Source organism: Anser cygnoides, chromosome 2 (assembly GCF_040182565.1).
Source record: "Anser cygnoides isolate HZ-2024a breed goose chromosome 2, Taihu_goose_T2T_genome, whole genome shotgun sequence".
NCBI lineage: Eukaryota > Metazoa > Chordata > Aves > Anseriformes > Anatidae > Anser > Anser cygnoides.
The window spans coordinates 100,691,407-100,711,944 of NC_089874.1; the positions used below are offsets into that span (position 1 = coordinate 100,691,407).

At 38.7% G+C, this 20,538-nt stretch overlaps 1 protein-coding gene across 6 annotated transcripts in view; it reads right to left on the reverse strand.

Annotated features, from left to right (window-relative positions):
• Positions 1-19,216, reverse strand: part of ZNF236 (zinc finger protein 236) — a 75,115-nt gene extending 55,899 nt beyond the window's left edge. For 5 of the 6 annotated variants that reach the window (XM_066992717.1, XM_048079259.2, XM_048079256.2 and 2 more), the window contains exons 1-4: positions 18,985-19,216; positions 8,638-8,780; positions 7,179-7,343; positions 2,751-2,929 (exon numbers count right to left, since the gene is read on the reverse strand). In XM_066992717.1, coding sequence (XP_066848818.1) covers positions 2,751-2,929; positions 7,179-7,343; positions 8,638-8,780; positions 18,985-19,201 — 704 coding nt within the window. In that variant the 5' untranslated portion in view covers positions 19,202-19,216. The remainder of the gene's footprint in view (positions 1-2,750; positions 2,930-7,178; positions 7,344-8,637; positions 8,781-18,984) is intronic. The other variant, XM_048079261.2, reaches the window with a different exon arrangement.
• Positions 19,217-20,538: the final 1,322 nt, after the last annotated feature.

Sequence of the window (20,538 nt, forward strand, 5' to 3'; positions counted from 1 at the left end):
CACAGAGCCACAATAACATATGAGACAAAGTTCCGTAATTGATTTCTCTACAAATCAAGCTAACTAGTTTAAATGACTGCTGAAAACCAACAGCATAAATGTGGAAAAACAACTAATTTTATCCAGGAAAAAGAAAGAAAAAACTAAAATCTGGGATACCTTACAGACCATTACAACAACTCAGTTAAAGAAACTGAAAACAGAAGGTAGCAGGCAAACCACTTATATCCAGACCACTTCGCATTTTCATTAATGCCTCACTATTTATGCCTATACAGTAATTCCGCTTGCCAGTACTGCTCAAGGCAAGCAGAAATTACAGATTTCAATACTTACTGTTTTTCTAAAGAAAATAAGGTAGCTAACATGGATCAGATGCGCAAAATATGCCTTGAAGCATAAACTGGTAGCAACAACATGAAAAATAGCAGGGAAGTAATAGTCTGTGCGGAAGAAGAAATCTTTAAACTTCTACTCAAATGCTGCATCTTTCTACTCCAAAACAGAGTCTAAATACATTGTCTATTTAAAGGACAGAACATTTCCTCTTCCAGCTACTTGAAGCAAATTTTATGTGTGTTTTTAAACTTTTTATACTCTTCCAAAGAAAGCAGAGTTTGTGTGATACTGTTACTAATACACATCAATTATATCTGCTAAAGTTTACTGAATTATCCAGAGTAAAATCTGCTGAAGACTGAAAAGCAGCACAGATAGTAGGACAGATTTTTAGAGTCTCCTCTTTCTTCCATCTCAGGTTAGATGTGCACCAGCCTGACTGTTCCAATATGCTCTCTGATGAGTAATGACATCTGCACAGTATGGCTGTGACATTTTAATAAAGAAAAAACTAATTTGGAAACAACTGCAGGGTCAGTCCTTCAAGACCAGGTCATCTTCTGAAATATTTCAGCATTTACAGTTACATTGACCATTTTCTTTTTAGCGGAAGATTAAAATTATAACTTATAATAGTTTCTATTCAAATGATTCAGATATAGAACAGATACCTTTTGGGAAGGGCAGCCAATTTCTGAAAAAAAAGTTTTGTTTCCTTAGGTCCTAAAAATTTCAAGCTTATTTTATAATTAAAAGCAGGAATCAAACAATAAGACTTTTAACTACCTTTGAACTTCGAATACTATACTGTATACTGTCAAGTTAGATGAAACACTAACTTTTCATAATTCATCTGAACAGTGTGACAGAACTGTGTCATATCAAAATTCAGAACCTCCATGCTTTTCACTTCAAAATCATTTCTACTGAAACAGAGAAGGTCTGAGCTGCATTAGCTTTGTGATGAAATAGCTCTCATGCAATTCATTAACCTGGCTCACATACACGGGTTGCATTGGAAGAGCAGGTAAAAAGACAGTAAGTAACTGTTATAAACAACAGTTTATTGGATATAAATGTAACACATCACTACGCCGAAATTGATAAATAAGGTGAATTTCATATAAGGAAGCTCTGATTCCAAAAGTAATCTTTATTTTCCTAAACATGAATTTACAAATGATCACAGAGCTCTCCTTTCCTGCAAAATGAGAGACGTTACTCGTAAAAGAAACAATCTGTGAATGAAATACCACAAATAATTGTTTCTCCTGTTTTGTCACTAACCTCCCTGCCAAGATTAATGTCATATCAATTTTGTCCTCCTTGAAAAAAAAACTTCTGATCTTCAACATTTTTAACAAACAAATTAAAACTATATTTATATCTCATTTACATCAAAACGTAACATGCCTAACACTCAAAAATCACAGCTGTCATATTATATTCACTCATCTAATCTTTATTTATTCATCCTAACTTACACAGTAGACATCCACAATGAGAGTTCACCTTTTCACTAGTATTACATGCTTATCTACTAACCCAATACAAACATAGCAACTTCATGCTCCAAACAGTCAATTTTCAGTTTGCAAGTGGAAACTACAATCCATTTTTAAACCTTCTGGAACACAAATGGTAAGACTGCTTGACCTAAGACAGATGCTACTAAAAGCCATTGGAAATACCTGATATTTCTCATTTTTAAAAAAGTATTTTTTGCTGTCTGTTAAGTTTACTGCCAAAACCTTAGGCTTTGTTAACGTATAAACTAAACCAATGGGAAGTGTTGCTTTCTTCTAATATAGTTATCTTCACCTTCCTAAAAGTTAAGTTAAAATAGAGACCTGAAAGAAATTACAGAACAAATATTGACCAAAATTAAGAACGGCATTTATTAGGCCTCTTTCTTCCCCTCATTTTGTGCTTTTTCAGATTTATATCTCATGGCAGGTTGTGATGGGGGCTAGCAAAATATAATTAAACTGCAAGGAAAAAATCTTTCTTCTTTGCAAAAGAGAAGCATTAGCAGTTACTGTAATTGCAAAAATCCTATGTAAAATTAATATACATTTGCTTCAATGTATTGCTATTAGGCTTTAAAAATCATACAAATGCACTTCAAAAAGCACTGTCAGAAAAAAATTAACCTGTGTTTACAAGTAGCTGACAGATGAAACTGTGCCTAGTATGGGTTCCTAAATACAAAAATGGCAAAAAAATGGCCTCAAAAAGGAACCACCTAGTTTAGCAAGGATTTAAAAACAAGTGCCATTTCAGAAGAGCATACCAAAGAAAGGAAGCGACCCTCCACACATCATGTTACTTCAATGACTAGAAACACTATTCCTGCCTTCCCCAGATAAAAGTAACATCTGCCCATTTTGTTACAAACCCACGATTGTCACCTTATTTTATAGTGAGTTTTCATATGTTCCTTTAGCTGTGAGGAAGTTTCAAATTCCTTTTTGCAAGATTTGCAGCTGTGGATCCTAGTGCCTGCCAATTCTTGACGATGTTCTTCCATGTGTATGGACAGCTGACTCTGTAAAGTAAATTCATCTCCACACTCTGAACAGATAAGATTCTGAAAGAGATAATAGAGACTGATTTTTAAAAAGATTCACAAACAGCTGTACGCATACACAAGCTTTGCTCAAGTAGATGCATGTATACTTCTGAGGACATTGGCAGCTGGAAGCAAGCAGCAATAAAAGTATACAAGCAAAAAAAGTTTAAGCCTCACAATATAAATCATGAGCACTAATTGTTGCATACTTATGGTAATATTTATCTTTTAAGAAACTTCACAAACTAAATTCTGAAATAGTTCATAAGACAGCAGCAACAAGCATTTCAGTGTGGTCATCTCCACTGCCTATTTCCTTGGTTGGCTATTTGAAGATACACACAAAATACATTTATGCTCTATATAAACATTTGTTAAAAAAAAAAAAAAAATACCACTTCCTAACCAAAAATACCTTAACTGCAGATTCAGGTTTTTTACACCCTCACTAGTTAAAATGATACAGAGTACCACTTAACAGTAACAGTAAACCCACCACACTCGATACTAACTTACCTCAAGCTATCTACACAGATAAGACAACAGAAATAAGTAGGCACACAATCTTTTTGACAGGTATCACTTCAATCCATTAATTTTAAATATGTCACTTTCTAGTTAGTCATTTAGAGTGGAAATTATACTTGCAACATTTAATGCAGTTTCTCTAAAATTTGGAGGAAGATTCACAGTCAATTATTGTTGTAATGCAAACTAGAAGAGTAACAAGGACATGCAGTGCTATTTTAAAATGCTCTGACAACAAAATTGTTCCCCAAGTCCACAAAAAATTGAAAAAATCTGTAATATTGCCAATGTTTAATTGCCAGACAAAGATAAGTCCTTTAATGAAATTAAATACTACTTTAAAAATGACTTGTTTAATTTAACCTAGAGATCATGATTACTGGAATGAAGTTACAGTGTGGTCCAATAAATATTACTTTATTTTCCAGGACCTACTTTCAAGTCTGAATAAAAATACTCTTCAAAAGAAAGTTTATATAACAAATTCATTTCATGATGATCCTTTGGTACAAGTGGTAAAAAATTACCCAAAGAGAAGCTTATAAAGCATACTATACCAAGCTCATGGCCCCCCAAACAGTTTGTCAATCATTTCTCAGCATTTTTCAGACACATGCATCTATGTTATTAAGTTGCACATATCTTATTAAGCAATTTGCGCAAACAAAAGAATAATCTAAGAAAAGGTATTTGATACAAAAAGTCTATGTATTTTTGTTCAGTACAGTAAAGTTTGCAAGGACAAATAGGCAGAAGTAGTAAAGCAATAGTAAAGCAAGAACAACGTAAGGCAGAAGAAACAAAACTCAGCAATGCCTCAAATCAAACAGTCTCTCCCTGGAATACATAGTACAAAATTTATTTTTTTGCCCCTCAAGCAAACAAAAAAACACCACCACACACAGAACAAGTAATTGTGCAATGTTAACCTCACTGTGGTTAAACCCACCTTCTGACACTCGAAGAAAAAAGGCAATTCATACATTGCTAGATAAGACTCAACATTCCAAAATTCAAAAACAATTTTATCAAACTTTATTCATCTAATTCTGCCTATATTAACTATCTTTATCTTATCACATCCAACAACATACATTTTTACCGAATGTTTCAGCTTTCTCAATACATTGTTTTCCTAGAGACCTTGTGTCCCAAAGACAACATATTTGCAGTTTTAAAGTAATAAATTAACGTTTTAAGTTTCAATTAAGATTTTGTCTCACCAGATCAAAAAATAACACTAGGTGCCACTGTCATTTAGAAGAAATAGACAATGCAAGAATACTCTACAAGGCTGGGCATATTTACACAAGGCATTTTCTTTATGACTTAGAAGAAGAAAGCTACCTGGATATGAAGAATTTCAAACATAGAGGGTTTTTGGTGTGTATGTGTTTTTGTTTTGCTTCCTGTTACACCAGTTTATCACAAAAGAATCCATAAATCACCAAAGAACAGGATAAAAGCTAGTCTTTTGCAAGCTAGATTTCAATAGCCCAGAGAACTTCTTGAAGTCATTGTCGTTCAATGTCTCACAGGAGCAATCAATCATGAAATTCTGCTTTTCAACACAGATATGCTTTCCCAAACCTAATTTGACAGTTTAAGAAGCTAATCACACCAATTTCTTCTTTCTTCTGCACTCACTTGTAGATAAAGCTGGCTGATGGAGCACAAAACAAGACTAAAGGTACCCAAACCTCAGCTTTGTACAGTAGCCTCCTCCACTGCTATGTATGTTTCCCTAAGTGAGTACATACCCGCTCTGTTTTCAGACTTCCAACCTGTTTAACAGCAAGGGCAAGAAAGTGACAGCAAACAAGAGGTAGGAATGTACTCCACTGCTAATTTAACCTCTTACACTGCACATCTTGAAGAACTCCTGAATGACAGCCAGTACTGTGCTCAATAGCCTATGGTTCAAGTTCAAATTCCAGCTCTTCAATGATGAGGCCCTGAACATTATCACTGGGAAAGTCATTCCTGCAATTCTCTGAATTAATTGCTATGGTCATCTGTTTTATCACAGAATCATACTGAATTACAAGAGTATATTAATTCACAATTGAAAGCAACTGATATTTTTCCAAGTTTAATTTTTAAGTTGCCGTTTATTTTTTTTAATTGCGAGGCATCACACAACCTACTCCCCTAACATCTGCGCCAAGTATCAAGATCAGAGTAGCTGAAGCATAGAAATTAATACTAAAAATCACTTAGGCATCTTCCTTGATGCTCAATTTCCTTATTCTAATGCTTTTAGCAATCCAAAAATTTTCTTCAATAAACTCCTATTAAACTGTTTAGTACTACAGACAGATTAACACCCAACAAAATTGTACTGAAGTCTTCTAACTCTGTTGTGTACATGACAAAATGGGAACTGATAACAAGATTGTAAGAGGAACCATGCCCTATAGATAGTAATAGCATAAAGAAACAGCTTCATGATGCAAAAAATAGATTGTGAAAGAGTCTCAGCAGTAATTAAAATATACTAACACTAGCTCAACAAGGCTAAGTGCTGCGTCCTGCACTTGCGGAGCAACAACCTTGTGCAGTGCTACGGGCTGGGAGAAGAGTGGCTGGAAAGCTGCCCGGCAGAAAGGGACCTGGGAATATTGGTGAATAGCCAGCTGAATATGAGCCAGCAGTGTGCTCAGATGGTCAAGAAGGCCAACAGCATCCTGGCTTGTATCAGAAATAGCATGGCCAGCAGCACAAGGGAAGATTTTGTCCCTCTGTACTCGGCTCTGGTGAGGCTGCACCTCAAATACTGTTTTTGGTTTTGGGCCCCTCACTACAAGAAGGACATCGAGGTGCTGAAGCATGTCCAGAGAAGGGCAACGAAGCTGGTGAAAGGTCTAGAGAACACATCTTTTATGAAGAGCAGCTGAGATTGTTTAGCCTGGAAAAAAGGAGGCTCAGGGGAAACCTTATCACACACTACAGTTACCTTAAAATGAGGCTATAGCAAGGTGGGAATCGGTCTCTTCTCCCAAGCACCAAGTGATAAAACAAGAAGAAATGGCCTCAAGTTATGCCAGGGGAGGTTTAGGTTGGCTATTAGGAAAAATTCCTTCACTGAAAGGTTGTGAAGTATTGGAAAAGGCTGCCCAGGGAAGTAGTTGAGTCACCATACCAGAAAGTCCTCCAAAAACACGTAGATGTAGAGCTTAAGGACATGGTTTAAGTGTGGACTAAGCAGTGCTAGGTTAAAGGTGGGACTAGATGATCTTAAAGGTCTTTTCCAACCGGAATGGTTCTATGATACACACAGAAGTACAGTAAGAGCAGGAATTATCTGAAATTACATCAGCCATCGAAAAATTATCACACAGACTATTACATATGGGCTTATCACTGTACATAAAATCACAGCAGTTGCTTCAAAGTAAAAGTATTTGTAAATAACCAAAAGAGAATTTTTAGGTGGGAGTAGTTTTACTAATAGCGCATTCATCAGCTAATAATCATTGACTGGGTATGACAATTATAAGAACACACACACAGATTCTCTCTGTTAAAAGAGGACAGGATTGGAACACAAGTTTATATCCAATATATTAATTTCTGCTACTATTTTTAAAATACTTTCCACAATAGAAATTTTGTGCTTCTTCTAAATGAGACCATTTTTTCAATCTTCCAATCTAAAACATATCGCTGAGGGATTAAGTAAAACCAACATAACACATTCATCTTTTTCAAGCTTAAATTATGAGGTTTAATGAATTACCTCTTCTTTCTCATGCAGCATTATATGAGCTTTCAGACTTGCTACTCTGGAGAATTTCTTGTTGCACACAGGACACGTAGGATCTTCACCATTGTGAGTACATTTATGAAGTGTCAAGTTGAATTCAACATTAAATGACATCGGACACTGGTCACATCGGTGAGGCTGTTTGTTTAAACCATACAAATAAAGACAAAATGCAAATCTTCCCAAAATTTTATATATACAATATAGATGTCGTGTAACTATACAAATAAAAATTTAAAAAAATTAATTCAAGTCCCCACACATAATAATGATTCCTAATAACACCCATCTTAAATATTTTCTCCAGCTCTCCTTACTGGAAATGCTACTACTATATTTAAAGAGCATTTAGGGAAAGAAAGCAGGGGAACTAAAAGCAGGGAGTCAAAATACAGGCTCTCTGAAAAGAGTGAAGTTAGCAGGAAAAAGAATAAGCAAGAGACAAGTTTCCCTGCTTTAACTGAGATACTGAATTCTCCGTAAGCTCAATTAATTATTCAACCAGGAAAGAGCTTAGTTTATGCTAGGTTTGACTGCTCTTCAGTTGCTATCTGCACAACTACTTGTCATTTTTAAAGAATATCTTTGCTTTTAGATACAAAACCTCTTATACAAGCATGGAATAAAATAGTTTTAACAACATTAACTTCCATTTTTTATGTATCAACTTCAAAACATTGAAATTTGTGTAAATAGCTCTTTGGACACATGAATTAACATATGAAAGTTAAACATTTCTTAAACATTATCCATTCCATCTACAACTACAATTAGCTCAGTACTAGAACTTTTCAAATCACATGAAATAGTTATAGCTTTGTGAAACAAAGCGAGGAACAGAAATTAAATAAAATGCTTCAAATTACATATGAAACCTGGGGCAAAAGGTTCTTTCAAAAAGTCAACAGTCTTAAACATATCTGCATTTTTCTCATTCTTTCCCAAATTTGATTTGTAAGCAGCTGAAGTGATGAAATTAATCTATGGACTAGTAGTTTACAAGCATACTAAACTAGGTAGCTTGACTTTATTCAAGACAGCTACTCAAGACTAGCTGGGCCTAGGTAATCAGTATAATAATCATTTTCTTTTTATTGCTAATGTGTAGAAACAGTTCCGAAATTCAATTAAGAGGATACCATATCTTTTCACATTGGAGTATTTTATAAATCAAATGAAACAGCTAAAAATAAAAATTATTGAACTTCAAACAATAAGCTAACTAAATGGTATCAAAGTAAGGTCTTGGCTCAAAGGAAAGGTGAGGAAATGTCTAAGAAAAACTTCATAAAACTCCAAGGTTCCCAAGTAGTAATTACGAGGGATGTAAATAAAAACAAATGTTCTTTTTTGTATTAGCTTTACTTGTCAGTATATGAAAGTATTAATATACATCGGTGCTTTCTAAATTTAAATCTACTAAAACTCGTACCTTGTCATTTTGCTCATGATCCCTCATATGGCGCTGGAACTGGGTCTCTTTTGGAAAAGACAGCAAACAGATCTCACACTTATGGAAGTTGGGTACTTGGTAGGGAAAATTACTGTTCTCTATTGTTGGGGTCAGCACACCATCTACAAAACAAGCATCAAGACATTTTGTATGACATTCTGTACTTCATTCACTTATAATTTATTGTAAAAACAAGAGTTCTTTGAAGCAGAAACTACTCTAATTCCTGTAAGTTTTTGACCCATATAATATTCTAACTGCGCTGGATCTTGAAGATTACAAATTATTTCTTTCCATGCTTCATAAAGACCCTTTGATTTTGCAACAACATGAAATGCTGCCAAAGACAACAAGGTATACATAAGATACCGACCAAGGTTACTTTTAATAATATTACCTGTACTTAATACAACATAGTCAGCACCTCTAACTACTCAAGATTTCTTTCCTTTAACACAGATTTAGGAATCTTTTATTTCTTCTACTTGTGGCAATGTAAAACCTTTATTAGTTATCTTTACAGTTGTAAAACCAACACCAATGTTTCAAATAGCTGAGAGAGATGCAATAAACTGCAAGTCAAACTGTGTACACATGCATTCAATGGAGAAAATGATTTTTTATAGACTCAGTCTAACCCTATATAGGTTTCTTGTTCTGAATGCCCACAGTCATATAACTTTTGATATACACGTTGAAAGCTTCAATATTCTCTCAGATTGCTGAAGTCAGTCTTGTTACTATTTTCCCTTTATCTTAAATATTTAATAGAAAGGGGAAATTCAAAAATCACAGGTTCCAAGACAAACAGATTTTACACTTGAGACCATACTGTATGACTAAGAAGTTATTTAAGGAAAACTTTAATGAAAGAAACTTGCAGGAGGGGTTAAAATATGTAAGAGCCTTCAAAGCTGTATTAATAAAACAAAAAAGGTCTGTTGACTCATGCTGCAGAGTAAGGACACTAAAGAGAAAAAAAAAACAGAATTCTACTTCAAACAGTGCCACAGCTCCAAGTGCATCAACAACAGAACGCAACAGGATGCAAAAAAAAAAAAGTTGATTTTATTATCTAGATATCCAATAAATTATGTTGCCCTTTACGAACGTCAGCACTTCCCTCCGTGTTTGTAAGAATTAGCCAAAGAAAGCAGAAACAAAACTAGGAGTTTACAGTATCCTGTTTACATTTCCTCTGAAGAAATTAAAGATTCAGCAACATAGAGTATATCTCCTCAGTACTATACCTACTTCAAAGTCCTCTATCATGCAATACATCACTTATAAGAAAAAAAAAAAAAAGGGATACCTTATGCCCTGACCACCTTTTCTTCCTACTATAATTCCCATACGCAACCTTAAAAAGTTTGTAGTTAAGGAAGCTCTGGAAAATGTTTTAGGACAAGATAGCATGAGTGAGAAATGGCAACTGAAAACAGTATCCTGGAACATCACGCTTCCCATTCCTGGGCCATCTGAGTCACGCCATTAACTTTTGCTCTGCAAAGTTTAGTTATGCATCATTCTGTTACAGACACAATTTCAGTATCATAAATGTTAAACATGTGTAAGTTTAAACCTACTGCATCTTTTAAAGAACTCTGCAGTAAATTCGCAGCATATTTAGACACTATTAATAACAGGTATCCTTTCCACCCCTGAAATGGCCACGGCATTTCAAAAGCTGATAGGCACAGCATTAGTTACAAGACACTGTCACTTAAGCGTTTTTGTGATAAATATGCTCAAGTAGAACAAAGGGCACAAAATGAGTTTCTGTAAATACTGGCATGACTAAAAAAAAAGAGAAGAGAAGAGAAAAATCTACTCCAATACTTAAACCACACAAACTTAACGCAAGGAGCTTTCCTCTTCCCTGGAAAAAGGAGTGATTGTTCAACCCCATGAAGGCTTGACCTCTCACTTTAAATTGACAACTGAAAAATGATCTAATCCATGACTCTTAAAAGGCTTTAAACTTTCTCCAAGAACCGAAGAGATTATTATCTTTAAACATCCACTCTTGAGATCAAAGAGACCAGACAACATACAAAAACAATGCTTAAGCAACTGAGCTAACACTAAAATAATCAAAGGTGCTAACTTGCCTACAATTTGAAATACAGAGAAGCAACGTGCTCACTACTGTCTGAATTACCAGTTAGTTATTTTTCACATCAGTAACATTTATTAAATGTTGCTCCACTTTTATTAAAACATGTATCATATCTGCAAAAGCACAACACTGATTAAACTACAGGCTATGAATTTTCTTCTGGAATTCAAAAAGGACTTCAGTGGAAATATATGTTAATGAAAAATTAGTATCTTGCAACAGAATTTGAGTGGTAACTAAGTGTACAAAGTCATTCCATCTGATGCACTGATACATGGGAAGAAAGTGTTCCAGCTTTTGTTTAAAAAGAAACTATCACCACAGAAAAGAGTAACAAACACATAATCTTAAAATATTTCATAGCACAGAACAGGCAAAGAGCCTAAACTGTAGCAGTTCACCAACTGAGCACATCATACACCATATCAAAATGTCAGAAGTTTCTCAAGACCTGCTCATGCTGGTCAAGCCCGAACTGCCTGAAAGCTTTTCTGCCCTCCTAAAGGTCCTCAGGCTCCACGAAGAGGAAGAGGGCACACATTTCACATTTACAAAATGCACTGCTTATGTCTGTAAGGTCTTAAGCATTTCTCTTTCAAAGCAAACCTCTGTAACACCTTGCAAAGCCAAATTTCACATTCTTTTGATCACATCTTTCTTAGTTGGTGTCCCAAAGAGCGAAAGAAAGAAGGCTGGGGAGTCAGGACTGGACTCTGGACTGCCTGGTCCGGCCTGAAGAAGGCTGCTTGGCAGATGACTCTTACCGCAGAAATGCATCTGAAAGCCTCAAGGAAAAGGCACAGCAAATCAATTTAGGTTAGATCCAGAAATCTTCAAAGGCTCAACTACTGAAGATCAGCTGAAAAGTGCTTTAAGTAGTTATGAATAGAAAAACTGTCCAATTAAAAGACTCAAAAGAACTTTGAAAGTTCAACTGTTTCACTTTTACTCAAAGGGCAGGATTGAGATTTAATGCAGATTAAAATTAAAACAAATTCAATTCTTCATTATCACTACGTCTGAACCAGCTTAAGGAAGACGAAATTATGATAATCTTTTTTCACTTATATTCTCGCTAAAGTACAGTCTAGTCTCTATTGCCAGCCAAACCTGGGGTATTGCTGAGAGCTGCACAGCTCCTTTTTATTAAAGATGCAGGAAGGGATTTTTTATTTCATTCTTCTAGTAATAAGGGAAGTATTCAAAATAATATCCCTAGAGAAATCAACGAACTAGATAACAGCAAGGACAATACTGTCACGTGTTTAGAATGGGGAAGACAGAAGAACAGAAAAGACATTGTCAATAAAAAAAGCAACAAGTGAGATATATTGTAACTTTTCAGGCAGGCATCACAGACAAAGTATAGGGTAGGCCTGTCTTCATTTAGATATAAAAACGAAGTAACAGCTTGACAGAACTTTTTGTTGAAATAATTAATAAGGAGATGAAGACACTATTTACACTGATACCTCATTCACATAGCAAGCCAAAGTAATAACCTACATTACCATATTTCAGGGAAATCAGCACTAAAACCCTGTTGTGTTATCACCATTCCTTATTTTAGAGGAGCAATGCTTTTAAATGTATCGGCTTGGGCCATGAAACAGGCCAAAGACTGAAAAATACTGAACCTATCTTAAAGGCCAATGTTTTGAAGACCCAAAAGTACAGAGATGAGGCTAACTAAAGAAGTCAGCAACAGGATATGCTTCCTATCCTTTCAAATGCACTGATCAATTTGCTCATTTAAAAACTCTCGGGGCATTCCCTGCTTACCAAAGAGAATACAAATACTGACACACGTGATAAAGTTTTTGATGGTCACAATTAACAACTCTATCATTAATACCCAATGTGGCGCCTAAGCTCTGTAAAGAGATAAACTAAGAAAAATGTAAATATTGGGTACACAGATTAAGCAATCTGTCTGTTCTTAAATATACTCAGTCCAGACGGAAACACAAGTCCACTGCCTGTTAACAAGGATAACAGAATGCTACTCAAGTCAACAACAGAAATAAAAGTTTGAGGTTTTATTTAGATTAGAAATCAACTTATTAACCATATGCCCCCAACAAAATCACACGAAAATATGCACTCAAGAGAGAAGCTGTTTATTGACATAAACAAAAAGTGAATGTCAGTCCAACCAGTGCCCTGTAAGACAAGTGATTCTTCCATGTCTGCACGCTACAACAAATGATAATCCTTACTGAGCAGCTGCAAAGTTAAAATCACTGCCATTTATTCATATTAACTGCATGGAAACAGAGCAAAAGGTACTGGTTTTATTTTGTTCTGTTGCAATTTGAATGTTTGTCCAGTTGCAACCTAAATCAACCCCATTACATCACAGCTTGAGTGACAGTCATATTATCGATACAATTAAACTAAAAAAGCAGAGGGCAGTTCCTTATGCTCTATCAAAGATCTTGTCTTGCAGTTTGTTTGTAGTGCTAAAGTTGAAAAGTATCAAAGATAACATTTTAGTTTAAAGATGGACTACTCAAACACTCTTAATTTGACAGCCTTCAAGTTTGTTTGCAGTGTCCCGTCCCTCGCAGCGTACCAGCCATCAAGGTTTGGGTCAACTCCACTGGATTTCTGCGCTGCTGCCTTCTGAAAAATCCACCTCGGGGGCTGAGTCAGCAAGCAGGTGCTCTCTGCTCCAAGGCCTGGTAACATCTCAGCGTGGAAGGGGGAAGACAGAACGAGAGTACTCCCAGACATTTCTTCCTTACGTAAGCAGCCCCGTGCCCCGTGGCAGTCAGCAATTCTCCGTGCAAGGCGCAGATGGGCGCACTCAGCTGCAAGCACGGCACAGTCTCGTAGATCTCATGCAGCCTGCTGGCATCAGACCGAGAGGACAATCCAACACGACTCATGCTCACCGAATTCACCTACAAAAACCTGCCACTGAATCTACACGGCAGCTGACAAGCCTAGGGACACAAGGACCCAAGCCTATCGAAATCTATACACTATTTTTGAGTATTAAAAAGCGGTAGAACGAGAGAACAAAACGGGGATGGCAAAATTGTCTCCTCACACTATGCTAAAAGTCATGATGATGAATAGCAATGTATGAATCATTAAACACTTAGTTCTGTAACCACAACAGAATCAGATTTCTTTAAACCTAACTCAGCACTTTTTTAAAACAAAAAACAGTACACTCACTCCTCGTAACTTCTGACGGGAGGAGCAAGGGGGAAGACTCAACTCCCAGTCCATGCGTCAGACCAAAACACAGAGATGAATTAAGATTTGCTAATATTAAAAAAAGTAGTTTTTGCTATTTTTTGGTCAATTCTCAATCTCAAATTTCAAGTAGCACCAGTAAAGACACCGAGCTTCCAGAAGCACACTGGGAGATGGATGTCCAGGCACCAAGCGGCAGCATTTGCCAACACACAAGCAGCTGTGCTCCTTTCTGGACCACAGGTGAATCCTGCAGTTGCATGGCCACACTGACGCCCAGCGGGCAGCAGAGAAGCCTGACGGGATCCATCCTCTTTGGTTAGAAGCAGAGTAGATTGGACTGGGTCTGGCTGGGCTGGAGTTAATTTTCTTCATAGCAGCTTGTACAGTGCCGGGTTTTATTTTAGACTGGTGACAAACCAGTGCTGATAACATGTCAGTGCTTCCATCAGTGCTGGCTGCTGCTTCTACAGCGTGAGGGCCGCTCGCTTCTCACCCTGCCCCAACAGTGAGCAGGCTGGGGTGGGCAAGAGGAGAGGGGACAGCTGCTGGGAATTAACCAAAGGGATGCTCCCTGCCATCCGACATCACGCCCAGCAACAGACGCTCAGGGCAGTCCCTCCAAGGGAGCTGAGCATCAGTCTGCTCGTGGGGTGCAATGAATGATTGCCTTTGCACAGCCTTTTTTTTCCTCCTAAATTTTTCCTTGATTTATTGAGCTATCTTTATCTCAAGCCACAGGTTTTTCTCACTTTTGTTCTTCCAATTCTATTCCGCAGTGAAGTGAGGGAAATGAGTGAGTTTTGGGTGGCTAGGATGAACTCACAATGTAACCCACCCCCCACATCACCCTAATCTACAGATAATTGAAAATTGGCATTTCCTTAACCAAATCTAATAGCTGCATGAGACATTCAGGTAAAATATTGCTACATTTATTGCTTAATATTCTAAAACAGGAATTACACTTTTTGACAGCTGCACATTTAACACCAAGCTACCGCTTTTCAGATGTTTGCTTTTGCATTATTTGGACCTTGACCCTCACCAACGTCTAGGTACTATATCGCTCATAAAAATTTAAGAATGAACTAAAAAATTTGCTAGATGATCTTCCCTATCTCTGACGGGGAACACTGCCCACTTACAGAAGAAAAACTCAAAAAGAAGGTGACATGAGATGTCTCAAACAGAAATCTAAATGTATTTGGAAACAATACTTAGGAATGAATGAGGTATAAAGGTATGAGTGTGATCACAATAGGAAACAAAATAATGAGGACCTGCGATTGGCAGAAAAGTTTGAGAAGGACAGAACAAGGACTGAAGTTATCACACAGCCAGAACTTAAACACCGGTTATTTAACTGCTTAGATTACTGGGGAAGAGGTACTGATTTATTTTAAGCCTACTGAGGAACGACTGTGGAATTAAAGAACACCAATGTAATCTAAAGCTCTCTTCTTCCAGCAGGAACCCAGCGTAGCCCTCACACATAAACTTACATCTGGTTGTTGCTGTGTAACACTGAGATGACAGAACAAAATTATCACTATTAAAGCCTAAAGATTCCCTTTTCTACAGCAAACATTTGAGCAGGTGGCCCCCCTGTATGTTTTAACAAGGAATTACCTTTATCTATCATACTTAAAAGATTTAGCCCACATCACAGAGGTGATACCACAGACCCCTCATTCTTGCCTGCACAACATCACTCACCTAGTCTTTTACTTGTCAGTCAGAGGTCAACACATAAAACCCTAGTGCACAACTACTAAAGTAATCAACGTAAGTCTTCTCTGGATTGATATTAACTGGCATGTTCAAGTTGCATTTCACTTCAATCGTACAACATTGGGAAGTAAAGCCACAAGACCGCCTTTTCCCTAATTCATTATATTCACACCCTAACTCAAGCTAGAGAACTGACAGGTAGTAAAAAAAATACAGCCAGCTCTGCATAGGCAGACTTAAAGCTACGCTGCTTTCTTTATGGTTCTTAACTTTGTGTATTTACCACCCTTCATCTGTGAATTTTGTTAAAATTTATGCCGTGTGAAGGCACAAAATACGCAGTTCAAACCCGTGTAAAAGTAGTCTTTGCATTTAAATACAGGACATACATACACTCCAGGCTTAAAAGTTGAGTACATCCTGCTTATATTGCAGCTTGCTGAAAATTCACAACCTAAAAATCAGACAGTCCAAACACTGTAATGGGAGTTACACCGCAGCCACACTGGAAACTCTGAGGGCACACGTGAGTAATTGTCTCATAACCTTCTCAGGTTAGAAGCTGTCACCAGAACCTGTACGGAGGTGTTACTAGTGTGCTAACACCCATTACATGCGAAGTGCTGCTTGTTCTTTCTTCAAAAAGATCTCCATGGAAGAGCACCATTTTTTCTAACGTATTATTCTTGCTTCACATAGACTCAAGGTCTCATCCTGAAATTTTCAGGACAAAAGCCAATGTCTTGCTGTACCTCTGTATTAGGATTTGCCATACAACCACTAAGCAGCCGGAGTAGGAATCAAGGAGTGGCAAAATCCCAAATCACAGCAGATTAGCTCATGAAGCTTCCTGGGAATCATATTTCATGTCCACTCACCTCAAAGGAGAGGTCAGTTCGAAAAGTTTGATCAAGTTAAAAATAAAAACTAAGAACAATAATAAAAAATCATTTTTAGGAAAGCATTACCAATTCAAAAAAAAAAAGTTGTTTTAGAATAGCAGCCACTGAGGTCAAGATATTGTTTTGACAAATTCTGCCTAAAGTTCAGATTTGTACCTAACATTTTGTTTTCATAGAACAAAGAACATGCCTGGTGTTTGACACATGTGGTAGTCAAAGAAGTCTGAGGAAGCTGCACAACAAAGCATTACGGATTCACCTTCATTTCCTTCCAAACAGAGCTGTATTGCCATAAATATACACACTGTCTAACCACAGAGAGCTTCTCCATGGAAGAGATGAGCATACCAGCGCTATAAGAATTTGGGGGGGGGGGGAGGGGACGACACTGTCAGGGAACAAAGCCTAGACATGTACAGTCTGCTAAGCAAAAGATATGCAATCTCTTTTTGTGAACAGTTGTTTTCCAACTGAATTCCTCCCCCCCGAACTCAAAGCCTGTAGGATTCACAACCAGTTTTCCAGGTCTGTCAGCATGCACCTGAATGGGACAAAGAGCCAAATGTCCTGGGAGCACAGCTTCTCTAGATCCAAGCTGCCTTGTTCTGCTAGAGCTTCTTCATTCATGACTTCTATTCAGCCACACAGAAATGTAGGAAAAAAAAAAAAAAAACACGATGCTTGACAGCACTAATTTGGCTGTTGTCTCAGACTTCTGAGATCTCTAGGGCCAGAGGCTCCAGCACCCACAATATTTGCCTGTGCGGGGCAGAGTCCTCACAACTGCGGGCCGCACGAGCCTCTGAATCCCTGCAGCAGCCCTAGACCCTGTAATTCTAAACTGCTCTTGGCAAATTACCCCATAAAGCAATTTCATTAATAAATTAGAAAGTTTCTTTTTTTTTTTTTTTAAATATGGAAATTACAAAATACAATTGAACTAGTAATCAGCTGACAGTAATCTCTTTCAGCCGTACATTTTCTATATAGGAAGGGTCTAAGATCAAGGTCCGACTACAAGCAGAATGGATACAGCCACCAGGCTCTTGTTCTTGGACAGCTTGTCTCAGTCTTTTCCCATTCATAGCCCCATGCCATCGTTACAGGGCTTACAAGTACACCATACATGTATAACCTTGCAAGAATTACTACAGAATTAAGTAGACAATCTAGTCGAAATGAACGTAAAGAAATCTCAACTTCCAAAACTTGTAGAAGCCAAAGCTCTTTGGGTCCTTCTTTATATTTGGCATTAAAAAGCTGACATCAACTGCTCCAAGGAACAAAAATAATAGCTTCTGACAGGAACCTGTGGCCCATTTGGCTTTCCATACAGGAGGAAATGTTTTAAAAAACATCAGTCATGTAACAGTGCAGCATTTTATTTTTGCCTACCACCACATTTTAATTCCACAAAAAGTACACCACACAGAAGTCTCACCTACACATTCCTCTTGAAGAGCCAGAGCTCATCTGTGAGCACTCAGAAAGCCAGACATTTAAAGTGTATGCTGCAAGTATTAATTAGCCGGCTTTTCATGACTGAAATAACCGTGGTATTTATGTTTTATGAAATCTCTTCCCTTCCTATCTGAAAAAATAGGCCTACGTGGTTGTGCAGAAAATCACTGAAGGGGGTTTTGTATCTGTGATCACTTTTGCAGTTTATGGGCCTTGCTCGGGGTCTGTTAATGGATCCCCAGTAACATCAGCAAGTCCGACCTACACAAAAGACCCACAAAACCGTCAGAAAACCGCTGTCAAAACCCCCAAGCCACCACAAGCAATCCTGACCGGGAGTATTTCTCAGAGCCTCACAGCGACAAAAAAAAAAAAACAAAACAAAACGCGAGGCACAAGAGCAACAACAAAAAAAAGGCGGTGCGGGACGAACCGGGAGCTCCCCGCGAGCAGGCAGGCGCTCTTTCCCTACTCACGAACAGCATTTTTAAAACCGCGGGTGGGATAATAATAATGAAAATAAGTAAATAAATAAGTAGGAAAGAAAGCGGGGAAGTTTCAGCCGCCTCGTTCCGTGAGGGAACTCGGGTGGGGGGGAAGGGGCAGGCGAGGCCGCCGGCCGGGCCCTCGCTCCTTCCCTCAGCCCTTCCCTCGGTCCTTCCTTCCCCGGGTCGCCTTCCCCGGGTCCTTGCCCCCTCAGCCCTTCCCTCAGCGCCTGGTCCCTCCCCGCCGCCACCCGCTGCCCCGCGCGGTGCCCAGCGCCGCCGCCGCTCCTCAGGGCCGGGCCCTGCTCCCTCCCTCCCGCTCCCTCCCCCCCCATATCCGGGGACTATATTCGCACCCCGCGGAGCTCCCTCCCTTCCTTCCTCCCTTCCCCGCCGGGGCCCCGGCCGCGCCGTTTACCTGCCTCGCTGCCGGCCTTGCCGCTCTCCCCGCCGGGCCCCGGAGGCCGCCCCCTCGGCATGGCTGCCCCCTCCTCCTCCTCCTCCTCCCTCCCCCCTCCCCCCCCGGCGCGCACGCACACACGCACGCACGCGCGCGACGCGGCCGTTGGCGGAGGGTGGTGCGGGGCGGGGAGGGAAGGGAAGGCAGCCGGCGCTGCGCGGGGAGCGCGGCGCATGCGCGCTGAGTGCTCTGTGTGTGTGTGTGTGTCTGTGTGGGAGGGCGGGTGAGGTGCTGAGGGGACGTGGCGCATGCGCAGTGGCGCAGAGCTGAAATTCCTATTTATTTTAATACTACTCAATCTTTTACCCAAAGGTCGACCCAAAACTCGCTTTTCCCCTGAGCCATGTGGCTCCTATTTAGTTGCTCAGCTATTAAGATGCCCAAATTCTTCTCGTTGTTTTCCATCATATCTCTCTTTTCCTCCCCCTACCCCATATGGCCACTTTATTTCAAACTATAGTGTTTCAGTAGCCTCTCCTAAAATGCATTTAGTATTACGCAGAGCTACTTAATCGCTCAAATTTGATGACCCTGTCTTCATTACTTACTTCTTTTATGTCACTTTCTGTATTCTTCAGAAATAGCATTAAATGGGTGCTGCAGATCACTGATCAAAACTATAGTGCAGGCTAGGCACTGATACCTGTAAATTATACCAGCTAAACGTTACATAATGGTTTTCTCATCGTTGGATATTGATAATACCTTTTATCTCATATTGATTCAAAGATCATAAATCCAATTTCTTTAAGTGATTTATTCTTTATTGACGGCGCCGGATGCACGGGGGATCTTTCCGCCTATCGTGCATCCCGAAGTGAAAAGCCGTCCCAAATTTATACATCACAGTGATTAATATTTTATTAACGCCTATACATATTCATTATCTAACCCCGCCTACTCTCGCTTCTCATGCTAATCAGTTTTTTGTGTCCTGCGCCTGCGCAGATCCTCTCAGTGGTCTTGGGCAGGGGTCGTCGAGCTGTGGTCGGTGGTCTCAGAGAGGAAGGCCATAAGTCTTCCTCACAGTGTACTTTTCACCTTTGGTCAGGATTCTGCTGAATTAGCTTTCTTCCTAACCGCAAGGACTGTTTTTTCTTCGAATCTTCTGCTCATTATTTCTTATCTTGGATTCCAATGTCTTGTTCGAGATATATTGTCCGTATGTCCTATTTTGAGATACATTGTCCGTACATCTGCTTCCTGCCCTACACCTAATGTTCTGTTCTCCTTTAATAGTTTCATTCTTAACCCTTTCTTATCTGGAATCGCCTCAGCTTCCCTAATCAATCCCCCCTTTTCTTTTCCCCATGCAAATTCTTTTGCATTGCATGCCCTTATCATTAGCAGTATCGCAGTGACATACATACAAATATTCCTACTACCAATAACATAACCAGATCAGTAAAAACTTGTTCTAACTATTGAAAGTTGGGTAACCATGAAGTTAACTTATTCCATATTTCCTCAAAGCCCCATGAAATGTTATCCTTACTAATCTTATACAGAACC